Source organism: Danio rerio, chromosome 17 (assembly GCF_052040795.2).
Source record: "Danio rerio strain M-AB ecotype USA chromosome 17, GRCz13ab, whole genome shotgun sequence".
In the NCBI taxonomy this organism is placed as follows: Eukaryota; Metazoa; Chordata; class Actinopteri; order Cypriniformes; family Danionidae; genus Danio; species Danio rerio.
In genome coordinates this window covers 6,767,501-6,779,797 of record NC_141037.1, presented here as the reverse complement: position 1 = coordinate 6,779,797, position 12,297 = coordinate 6,767,501, and the positions used below count along the sequence as shown (strand labels likewise).

Sequence of the window (12,297 nt, the reverse complement as noted above, 5' to 3'; positions counted from 1 at the left end):
CCCGACCCCCACTTTGAGAACCTCTGATCTAGCGTGCTGTAATTAATTTTGGTGGTTCCTGCACATGTCTGTAATCATAGGAAATAAGAAAAACGTCTCTACCATAATCTATGCAAAAGTTATTGTATTACAGCTGATGAGAGGTGCTTTACAAGCCACAGGGACCGATCATTGTTTTCCTATTTCACTATTCTTTTGTTTGATCAAACATAATTCACTTTGTTTGGACCACGTCAGACATATAAAAGAATTACTTATGCACATCACCTCAAAAACAGAGGAGAAATGGCCCTGAAGTGCACAGCATAAGGTAGGAGATGACAGCTGTCTGTGCTATCTGGAGCTGCTTATTGATCATAAATGAATTGTTTTCTCTTCTGCGCCATGAAAACACCGCAATTCATTCGGCAACTGTTTGATATGTGAATATAACTCAGTAAAAAGAATGCCAGAACCGTATGAGCACCGGCAAGAGCTTTCATTTGAGCTATAACTTGTACATGTGTCGTATGAAAAATATGAAAATGAACCCATGTAAAATACCCGGCTCTGGTATCCAAACTACTGTGTATTTAAGTTAAAATAACTTTTGTACAGACTTAAAACAAAATAATGGCATATGATGTTTAAATGTGCAGTGTGTAAGTTTGACACAGTGGTTGGACTAGATATTGCTTTCGTGAATCAAAACAAACGCAAGCACAGGTTGCCAGACTGACAACCAATAAGGCTGATTTAAGTCGTATTCTATATACATACAGTATATAAAAACTATATATATATATATATATATATATTCTATATAAATCTATATAAAAACAATGGCACGCAACACAAGGAATATTTTTCATATTAAAAGTAGTTTTTGTTTTAACCAACACCTCAAATTGATATTTTAGAAACATCTTCTATTTGTCAAAGCTGAACAACAGAAAACTGACCATGATCACTTCAGGTACACCTCATGTGCTTTATTCAGTGTTAAATGCTAATGATGTGAGTTTGAATGCCATTTCACATGGCATTAATTGCCATACTACTGAAAGCAGCAGCAGATATGGCCCGTTTCCACTGAGTTGTACATACAGTACAGTACAGTACGGGTCACCTTTATCAGGCTTGCATTTTCACTGCTAAAAGGGTACCAATGGTTTTGGTGGGTGTGGTGTGCAACAGAAAGTTTCAGTCAATGTCATTTTCGCTCAAGAAAATGTCTAAAAGTAAAGCTGTACAGGTCGTTTACATATCATATGAGAAGCACTTCACACAAAACAGATGCTTTATACACATAAATACTTGTGTATAAATGTTTATTAACTAACTTTTCTATGAACATGATTTGATTATAACTGCAGATCAATGACAGTGCGAAATAGCCTACAGTAATGTCTGCAATTACATGAAATAAAAAAATAAATGCAACATATATGAACACAAACAGACTCTTGCAGTTTCCGATATGTTACCAGTTACAGATAAACTACACACAGCATGCATTTAGTCCTTATTTGGGTTCAAAAACAACACAAAATATAGCCCACAGTCAGAGCAAACCTCTCATCTTTGTCTTTAATCTTCAGCAGCACATGTAGCCTCTGTGAGAGAGTAATTCTGTCAATCTGAGTTCATAATAGTCCAAAAGGTGATGATAATAGTTTAACATGCCAGTTTGTTCACGTTTGCTAAAAAAAGAATGTTCCTTTTTCCGACTTCTCCTTTGTATTTTCGCACATCACTTTCTCGTTTGTCAGTTTCTGACAATATCGGGTTTTCAAAAGCACGTCAATAATGAAGCGCACGTTATTATTATGAGCTTAAGAAGTTTGCTATTTCAAATATAGACGCACGGCGAGGGCAAGCAAGAAAGCAAAAACACTCACGCTTTAGACTGGTTCGTAAAAAAACTACGGGGCACAGGGTAAAAGATAATCGGGTACTTGGCTCTGTGGCTGTTCATAAAGACGACAAGGTTTGTTTGAGCTCGGGTCGACCATGGCTCGTTATTATATGTATATATTATTACGGTGTAATGTCTCGGCTGTGTATTTAAAACATGGCGGTTCCTTTGTTTTCATTCTGGCTTGTTGCGTGAGCGAATGACGTATCTCTGTAAACCAATACGTTCAGCTGCGTGTCTAGCGCTGCCTTATGGTACCTTTTGGTACACTTTGCAAAGAGTGCCGAAAAAGTGGTATGGTACCGTTCGCTTTTAGGTACCCTTTGACAGTGGAAAATAAAATAAACCGTTTAAAATTGAACTTTAGAACTGTGACTCAAAACCAACACATATCAGTGATTCAGGATCAACATTTAGATGTTAAAAATAGTGTTAAATAGGTTTGATATGTATTAATTAAATTATGAACCAGGGTTCAACGCTAAGGATTTTTTTAACTGGCCCGATTGGACCTGTGGTTCAGATTTTTACTTGCCCAGCCAAAATTTTCACTGGCCCCACTAAAAATAAGAAAGTTAATTGCTATTTATTAGCCACATATATTAAATAATGCGTCACGAAATAATGTATTTGAATGCAGAATTTAAATGTTTGAAAAATGTTTAAATATTTAGTAGTAAAACATAGCAGTATGGAAAATGCGCAGGTATTTTATTCTAAAACAAAAGGTGGCTGACTTAAAAGTGACCACAAACTATGCAAAACATCACTTCAATTTTTTTTTTCGTGCTGTACTCATTTAAATGTTTCCACAACGTTAGAAACAAACGTTTTCTTTTAGCCTCATAACTTGATGTTACGGTCATGTTGCCGTCTATTTAAATTTAGTGACAAGGCAGCACTGCCCCGATCGGGCCAGCAACGATTCTGTCTACTGTCCCGAGCATCTCTCACGCTGGCCCTGGGCCATCGGGCAGTCCTTATTGTTGAGCCCTGATGAACCTTACTATTTCGTGAATACGTGCACTATTCTGTGCTTCTGAATGGCTGTATTTAAATTTCTGTCGTGTTGAAAGGTATGGGTTAATTTGATTCAGCTTAAAAATTTAAGGCAACCAATATTTTTTTAACAGTATAGGAATACAGAAAACCTGTATGATTATTATCAGGGCTATAAAGGCATTTACATAAATACTATCCATTCCCTTCTTAGATCTGGTCCATTCAGTTTGCTGGAAAATCATTTCGCACTGAAAACACCCTTGCTCTTATAGGAAATTTTTGAAAAAGAATTAAAATATCACCAGAGGGATAATCATTTGGTCTTCAATGTTATCGGTCATTGTAATAAATTTTTTATTAAGTAGACATTTTCATAAACTCATTTCATGCCTCACCTGAAAAATTGACTAAACAATTTCAATGCCTTAGAGTTTTTATGTTGAAAAGTTAATGTGCTGTTAAGTGCATTAAGTAACCAGTAATGAGCTAGTATAATCAAAGGCCTCTCAGAAGCGTTAACCATTTGAAGCCTTTGCTAATTACATTTGTATTTTCAATTGATCCTAAAACAGATGTGGATCAGAAACGAGATGTCCCATTTTGGTTTCTGCATCAAATGAAATAAAATAAGAGTCATTTTATATAAACATGAGTGAAATGTCTGCTTAAATATAACAAATAACATTTGTAAATAAAAGTAATAAAGTATCTATACATGTATCTAACATATATATCTATATGCAAAACTAAAAGAAACATACTGTGTCCTGAGTGTTAATTAAAAAGAGCAAGCGATCACGTGACATTTTATTTGTTTCTATAATAATATATAATATATAATATATATTATAATATATATATAATATATATTATAAGTTTCTATAAGATCAATACAAATCAATAGCTGCTTCTTCCCCCAGCATATCTTCCTTTGTGGTAAACAGAAGAAAGAAACCCAAAACAAGTGAAATGATGACCGAATATTAATATTTGGATGCACTGTCCCTTTAACAGACAGAGCCATCTTGACTCTCTGTCCTAATTCCCCACGTTGTCCTACCTCGTAAGCACCGATTCATTCTCCTCGGATGCCAAATCCTCCAAACTTTGTCATATACATGTGAAGTAATCCAGTCTGAGAATTCAACAGGTTTTGCTGAATATCCGAGCGCTCCGTTCTGCAGCTCGTGTGAGGATGAAACAACGTTTGAAAGCGTTTCTCTTGAGGATTGTCACTTTCCACCTACGCGCAGACATGCACACAGCTGCATATTGTCAATCCACAGTCATTCATTCCATTAGGCTAATTATCACAGGCAGACCTTCATCCCCAGAGGAGGAGGAGGAGGAGTGGGACTCTATGAAAGAGGATTAGACTGCGTGGCCATCTGTGCCAAACTGATTTAACTCTTAGCTCTCCAAAAACTACCTGTTGTTCTTGGTTTAGACATTGAAGCACAAATAGCAAACTACTAAATGCCTATGCTGACCAACAAGTTACAACAGAGCAGGGGCGGACTGGCCATCTGCCAATTCTGGCAAATGCCAGAAGGGATGGACCATTTTTTTAAAATGTGGGCCGGTATGCTATTTTTTATTAAAGTATTGCTTTTACATACAGGCAGTTTTTGTTTCTTGCAAGAGGTGAATATTATGATGATTATGATGATAATGATGATGATAATAGTAATAATAATAATAAATGTTAAGCATTGGCCCAATCTGTAATGGCCAGCTGGTTTCGAGATGGGCCGACCCAATCAGAGGTTACGCGGACATAATAATAATCTGGCAAGAATGTCAAACATACATTAGGTGCAACACAAGCTAATTGTCAGAGATGGACTATAAAAAAAGGAAAGGCGGTGCCAAAAAGCTCAGAGAAACTTAAAAATTGCTCTAAAATCAGACGCTGTTAAATGCATAAAATTAACTGAAATAATCTCAAAAGGGGGCAGCACAATGGGTAGCGCTGCCGCCTCACAGCAAAAAGGTCAATGGTTCAAGCCTCGGCTGGGTCATTTGGTGTTTCTGTGTGGAGTTTGCATTTTCGTGTATGTTTCATCCTGGTTTCCCTCACAAGTCCAAACACAAAATAAATATCTATTAAATATCTATTACATATGGTACTGCTTATATTATTTTACCATCTGTACACCAATAAAAGTAGTGAATGTGCGTGTCCGAGGGTGGGGCTGTGTCGGTGTGATAATGTGGGCTGATGTGGCTACAGTGCCAGGGCTGATTTTTAGTCCCAGTCCGCCCCTGCAACATTGTATGTTGACAGCATATAGTACATGTATTTTGAAAAACTAATCATTCTGATTTTCATATTCAATACAATTGTTGTATTGAATTTATGCATTCCTCCAAATTTTTCTTAATTTTCTGTAGTTTTGCATTTTTCTTCATTTTGCAATCAAATCAAACTTTGCAGCCAAAGCAAACTAAATATATATTATATATAAAAATATATATAGCTTAAAGGAGCCAATAACTTTGACCTTAAAATGTTTCTTTAAAAAATAAATGAATAGCGCATTTATTCTGGCCGAAATAAATCAAATAAGACTTTCTCCAGAAGAAAAAAATATTATTAGACATACTGTGAAAATTTCCTTGCTCTGCTAAACATTATTTGGAAAATATTTAAAGGGCACCTATGGTGAAAAATCTACTTTTCAAGCTATTTGGACCAACATATGTGTAGGTATAGTGTATAGGTGGTCATATTGGGGTGATATAAACACACCCAGTCCTTTTTTTTTTCAATTTAACAACATAAAAACGGTGGACCAATTGTTTTTAGACTGACCGCAACTTGACGTAGGAGTGCGGTCCCCCCGCCCACCAATCTTGATTGACAGTGGCGTAACATGTCCTGGTAGTCACGTGTATAATCAGATCAACAAGAGAAGGTGAGTGCAATGCAACCGGGAATAAAAGCTCTGTTCAGTTATCAACAATCGTCATCCAATTTGATCAAGAGTGAGTTTTTGTTTCTTGCAAGAGGTGAATATTATGATGATTATGATGATAATGATGATGATAATAGTAATAATAATAATAAATGTTGAGCATTGGCCCAATCTGTAATGGCCAGCTGGTTTCGAGATGGGCCGACCCAATCAGAGGTTACACGGACATAATATTAATCTGGCAAACATACATTAGGTGCAACACAAGCTAATTGTCAGAGATGGACCATAAAAAAAGGAAAGGCGGTGCCAAAAAGCTCAGAGAAACTTAAAAATTGCTCTAAAATCAGACGCTGTTAAATGCATAAAATTAACTGAAATAGTCTCACAAGGGGGCAGCACAATGGGTAGCGCTGCCGCCTCACAGCAAAAAGGTCAATGGTTCGAGCCTCGGCTTGGTCATTTGGTGTTTCTGTGTGGAGTTTGCATGTTCGTGTGGGTTTCCTCCCGGTTTCCCTCACAAGTCCAAACACAAGATAAATATCTATTAAATATCTATTACATATGGTACTGCTTATATTATTTTACCATCTGTACACCAAGAAAAGTAGTGAATGTGCGTGTCCGAGGGTGGGGCTGTGTCGGTGTGATAATGTGGGCTGATGTGGCTACAGTGCCAGGGCTGATTTTTAGTCCCAGTCCGCCCCTGCAACATTGTATGTTGACAGCATATAGTACATGTATTTTGAAAAATTTATCATTCAGATTTTCATATTCAATACAATTGTTGTATTGAATTTATGCATTCCTCCAAATTTTTCTTAATTTTCTGTAGTTTTGCATTTTTCTTCATTTTGCAATCAAATCAAACTTTGCAGCCAAAGCAAACTAAATATATATTATATATAAAAATATACAGCTTAAAGGAGCCAATAACTTTGACCTTAAAATGTTTCTTCAAAAAAGAAATAAATAGCGCATTTATTCTGGCCGAAATAAATCAAATAAGACTTTCTCCAGAAGAAAAAATATTATTAGACATACTGTGAAAATTTCCTTGCTCTGCTAAACATTATTTGGAAAATATTTAAAGGGCACCTATGGTGAAAAATCTACTTTTCAAGCTGTTTGGACCAAAATATGTGTAGGTATAGTGTATAGGTGGTCATATTGGGGTGATATAAACACACCCAGTCCTTTTTTTTTTCAATTTAACAACATAAAAATGGTGGACCAATTGTTTTTAGACTGACCGCAACTTGACGTAGGAGTGCGGTCCCCCCGCCCACCAATCTTGATTGACAGTGGCGTAACATGTCCTGGTAGTCACGTGTATAATCAGATCAACAAGAGAAGGTGAGTGCAATGCAACCGGGAATAAAAGCTCTGTTCAGTTATCAACAATCGTCATCCAATTTGATCAAGAGTGAGTTTCACAAGTTTAAAGTGTTTTAAAACAGAGCACGTGTGTAATGAATTACAGCGATTTACTTCAGAATTACTTCATCAGCACAGCCGCGTGTCAGAACAGTTATGAAAGAAGACGCTTCAATCCCGCTTTGTGGACGTTAAATCAGGTTTTTTTGTACATTAACATGACAGATACCCATACAGCAGTGGAGATTAGCCTGTATCCTGTCACATATGCATGCAAAAAGAGTGCAAAGGTAAACGCACTGTCTGTATGTATGTGCGTATCGTGTCCGTGCTGGGTATGTGTGTCTGTGTGTGTGAGTGCTTGAAGTCTGTAACGACATTGACGTTGTAACTTAACACAGCAAATGCATCAAATAATCATGGGTAAAGTTCTTACTGTAGTATTTCTCACAAACGCTACGTGAGATCTGCTTCCTTTATGTCTGTTTGTTGTCTGACGCAGCTGATTGAGGAGATTAAGGCATGCAGAAACGGTGGGCGGGGAGGACTAGCCTTAAAGGCGCAGAATAGCAAAACCGCCACCCAGTGCAAAAATGTATAAAACAGAATCTTATCAAAGGTATAATAAAAAATCTGATGGGTGTTTTGAGCTAAAGCTTTACAGACACATTCTGCAGATAAAAATGATTCATAATAAATCTGAAAAAAGGGTATCAGGGCTCAACAATGGCCAGCGTAAAAGACGCTCGGGACAGTAGACAGGATTGTTACTGGCCCCTGTCGGCCAGTAACGATGAGCACGTAATTTTTTTCCCCGTAACCTGGTAACAACCAGTACAGCGAAAATAAGGCAACATGGCAACAACATCAAACTTTAAGGCTAACAGAAAACGTCTGTTTCTAAAGTCTTTATAAGCATGTTATGTATTTGTGTTTTTTGTGCTCTGTTTTCTCTGTGTTTTTTCCCTCTCTCTCTCTCTCTCTCGCTCTGTTCTCCCGTATCTGCTCTCATGTATTCTCAGGTTCTGTTCATTGGTCCATTCAGCTGTCAGTCATTCCTCCCCGGTTACGTCACATCCAATGAGCAAAGACCACCCGTCTTAAAAGCGCGCGCCAGACCACTCGCTCTTTCTTGCTTGCATTTTTCTCTTTCGCTGTTTTGTCGCTTGTTTGTATTTACCGCGTGCGTTTTGAAATAACCCCGTGTAACTGTGTTTTGTTGTTGCTTGTTTCTGTGTGCTTGTTATCCGTCCGTTATTCGTACATTGTTCTTAGTTTATCGTTGTTTACGTGGCTTGGACGAAGCGGACAGGTAAGAAGGTCACGTGACATACATTTCGCAACACATAGGACTACTCTGCTGTCTAGTACACTAGGTTAGGGGCGAGCGCCACTCCTTGTACTTTTTGGATAGATAGATAGAGTAGATAGTTAGGACTCGGAAGATCTTCGTGTGTTAATTACTGTTTTTCACGTAGTTAGTTAGCTAGATGCTTCTGGGAAGTTAGATTCAGTTTCTTTTCATTTCTTTAGCGCCGCCCGCTTCCCTTCTGCCAGCTCTCTTGTTTTTCCCGTCGTTATTTGTTTCAGTGTTGTACATATTGTAAATAGTATATTTTTGCTTTACTTACTTTTTCTTTATTTTTGATTAATTCGTTGTTGTTGTTCACTTTGGGATTGTAAATAAAAGCACATATTTTTTGGCATTACTTTGGTTGTCTTTCCACTCATTCACTGTTTATATAAATATATTTTAATTAAATAAATGTCAAACCCCACACCCTAGACTAACATCAGGGGTTTGTAACAAAGCAGACAATTACATGGATACAAAATTAAGAAACGGGAAAAAAAAGAACCAAAAAAAAAAAGTTGTCAGTTTGGCAAACCATTTTTATAAAAATAATTTAGAATTGCAATAAAATACCAGCACATTTTCCATACTGCTCTTTCGTTTGCATAAAATCTTGAATTTTACTCATTATACATCTATTAACATTATTAAAATGTTTAAATTCTACATTCATAGACATTATTTAAAATATGTGGCTAAGAAAAATCTGTTACCTTTTTTCTTTTTGGTGGGGCCAATAAAAATTTTGGCAGGGCAAGTAAAAATCTCAACCACTGGCCCAATTGGCCCAGTAGAAAAAATCCTTAGCGTTGAACCCTGGGTATATATAAAACTGCTAAGGTCAATATTATTAGACTAAGTTATGCCTTTAAATTCCACTGATCAAATATTATGTACTGTCATCATTGTAAAGACAACAGAAATGAGTCATTACAATTTAGTTATCAAAACTATTAATAAGTTTGAAAATGTGCTGAAAACAATATTCTCAGATGTATAATATAGGACAGTGGTTCTCAAACTTTGGTACGTGTACCACTAGTGGTAACCAGGCATCTATCTAGTGGTATGTGGAGGAATCAAATATATCATATGTACATGCTATATATTTTTAAAAAAAATTTAAATATTTATATATGAATATGATGACATATAGCTTATGTTTCCAGGTGCTGCTAAATAGGCTACTATGTTAATACGTTGCAGGAGTACAGGAGTTTTTCTTACTTTTTAAGAACAGTTTCTTTTAAGTTAAGAGGTTGTAAACAATTTATTTGAGCTGAATTTAAACAAATTAAGTTGAACATTACTAAATTCAATTTGTTTGTTTAAATTCAACACATATAAATTGTTTTTGCAGACATTATTTTTTTCAGTGTAGCCTATACTTTTTAACTTTAAAAAGCGCATTTTAATTTAAATGTTGCCTTTTTTTTACATTCAAGCACAGTGCAGGGTTAATGTTCAAACTATTTATAATGTTTAAAGTGGCTGACAATAATATTCCTATTAATAGGAATTAATCTGCCTCGTTTTTGAACTGTACAAAGCTGTAGCTGCTTTACTGGGTCTACTACACTACTGTACTTCAACACTGCTCATTATGGTGGTACTTGGAGTGACATTTTTTTTTCTAAGGTGGTACTTGATGAAAAAAGTTTGAGAACCACTGATATAGAATATTTGCAAAGTAATACAAATTCGGGGAGGATAATAATTTTGTCTCCAACTATATATATAATAAAATTAAGTAAATATATATTCGAAAGACCCACCCCTCACTGACAAAGGTGCTCATTTGTCCTGTTTTGACAGCTTTATGCCATCATAAATTGTAAAAATCAACACATCGAAAAAGGCTTTAGGACCAGGCCGAATTCTCTGTCGACCGTCACATCGGTGTGACTTCAGCTAATCAGTTTTTATCAATGCAAACAATTATTTTTCATGAGTCCAACATCCAGCAAAAACATAAGAATCTGATGTAAGTGAAGTCATCTTTCACTACTGACCTACTGTATTGTTTTTAAAAACAGAAAACAGTTCACAAATAAATTTTATTCTAAATCTTAAACCTTATTCCTGAAACAAAAAATGAGCACAAAAAGCAACCCATATTAAAATAAATTTAAATACTAAATTGGCTAATGTTGTTATCCATCAATATTCAAATGTACTTTTTTCAAGAGGCTAGAAAAATCTAGAATGTCTACATTATTATTATTATTATTCAAATTTTTATTATTCAAGTGGCTGACTTCTGACTGAGGAAAATTGAACATGCTGGCCAGTTTGTTATTTGCCTAATAAATGATAGGCCACAGTTATTAATTTAAAATGTTAACAGATTCCTGTTTTTCTAATGATGTAACACATTTGTATATTAAAGATTATTATTTATTCATATTTCTTTATTCTAAATCTTTAGGAAAAGTTTTTGGTACATCGAAATGTGTGGTTACGATGACCACCCCATATCCAGCTAAAAATAGTGCTTAAAATGTCACTAGAATTGAAATGTCATAATTAAATAGAAAATGATCAAATAACCCCAAAAAGGTTCACTTTTGAGAAAAATAATAATAACCTAACCTATCACCAATCACTGGCTAGGGAAACTATCACTGGCTACAGACCTGATCCAATGATTATTTTCTAAACTGAAATGGCATTAGCTTATCATTAAGCACAATATTATTTGTTCAACATTTCATGCTTATTGCTCATTATGTATGTCTTACAGAATATCAAAATTAGTATCACAACATTATTAGTCTAGATGTTGGTGTGTGTTTTATACCAACAGCACATGCAGTACATCCTGTATTAATAGAAACAGAGTGCAGTTTCAAGTCTTCTGGGTTTCCTGGCAACAAAAACACAACAGCAGCTGTCATGATGGCCTCCATACACACATTACAGGAGATTTCGAGGATGAAGGTAAAACTGCAGCCCTTTACCTCTGATTTCACCACATTCAAACTCAAATAAACGCCATTATAATTCAAATAAACAGCATGAGAGATATAAATCGACGGATGTTTCATACCTGCGCGTGCACGCACTTGTTGACAGAGCAGAGAAGCCCGATGCTGTGTGATTTATAATGTCACGATCCAGTAAATCCATCATCATTCAGTTTGAAGGACGTTCGAGCGTATTTACTGCTCGCCCGTTGTATGAAATCTCCTGTTGTCTGTGTTTTTCAGAGAGATGAAGGTATTGATCGACTGAGCCGCTGTTTTGAATGGATGGGGTTTGATGGCGACGATAAGCGGCAGTTTTTACATCAGGAGTTTGTGTATGAGAATGTGATGTTTGCGGTGACTCGAGGATTGCCGTGGTCCACAGTGGGACAAGTGGCTATTATTTCCAAAGACCTCCTACCGAAAATCAACGGTGGGTTGTTTATTTCAACGTCCATTTTAGTTCCTTCAAACTAATGTTTTGACTAGCGCGTAAATACTTCATCACGTGATCGTCACATGAACGCGCTGAAGTGTGGCTTTTAACCTTGGCGTTTAACATAATTAGCAAAACACCTTTATTCATCACAACACATTAGAAATCAAATAAGTTAATTTCATGTTAATTGTTAATGTCATGACAAATTTGTCAGTTCTGGTGGTGTCATTTAGTTTGACTCAATACGTGCTAATCAACAAAACTAGTATTGACAAAGTAATTCAAATAGTTTACTTTATATTTAGTATATTAGTTTGTCACTTTTGTTTAGTTGTTTTTTTAAT

The 12,297-nt window shown here is 35.9% G+C and overlaps 2 protein-coding genes and 2 long non-coding RNA genes across 5 annotated transcripts in view; 3 read left to right on the top strand and 1 right to left on the bottom strand.

Moving 5' to 3' along the window:
- Positions 1-11,997, bottom strand: part of rp1l1a (rp1 like 1a) — a 56,537-nt gene extending 44,540 nt beyond the window's left edge. The window contains exon 1 of one of the 2 annotated variants that reach the window (XM_087289689.1): positions 11,598-11,997. The gene's annotated coding sequence lies outside the window, so the exon portion shown is untranslated. Of the gene's footprint in view, positions 1-3,959; positions 4,404-11,597 lie in introns of those variants that run through there. The other variant, XM_087289690.1, reaches the window with a different exon arrangement.
- Positions 1-12,297, top strand: part of LOC141378508 (uncharacterized) — an 842,893-nt gene that overhangs the window by 210,644 nt on the left and 619,952 nt on the right. The window lies entirely within an intron of this gene.
- LOC147839893 (uncharacterized) lies at positions 5,604-10,593 on the top strand. Its single transcript, XR_015513080.1, has 3 exons — positions 5,604-5,887; positions 7,243-8,113; positions 9,010-10,593. It is a non-coding gene; the product is annotated as an uncharacterized LOC147839893 (long non-coding RNA).
- si:dkey-100n19.2 overlaps positions 11,429-12,297 on the top strand; it is a 12,802-nt gene continuing 11,933 nt past the window's right edge. The window contains exons 1-2 of the mRNA XM_087290092.1: positions 11,429-11,488; positions 11,758-11,947. Of these exons, the coding sequence (XP_087146218.1) occupies positions 11,444-11,488; positions 11,758-11,947 (235 nt within the window). The 5' untranslated portion in view covers positions 11,429-11,443. The remainder of the gene's footprint in view (positions 11,489-11,757; positions 11,948-12,297) is intronic.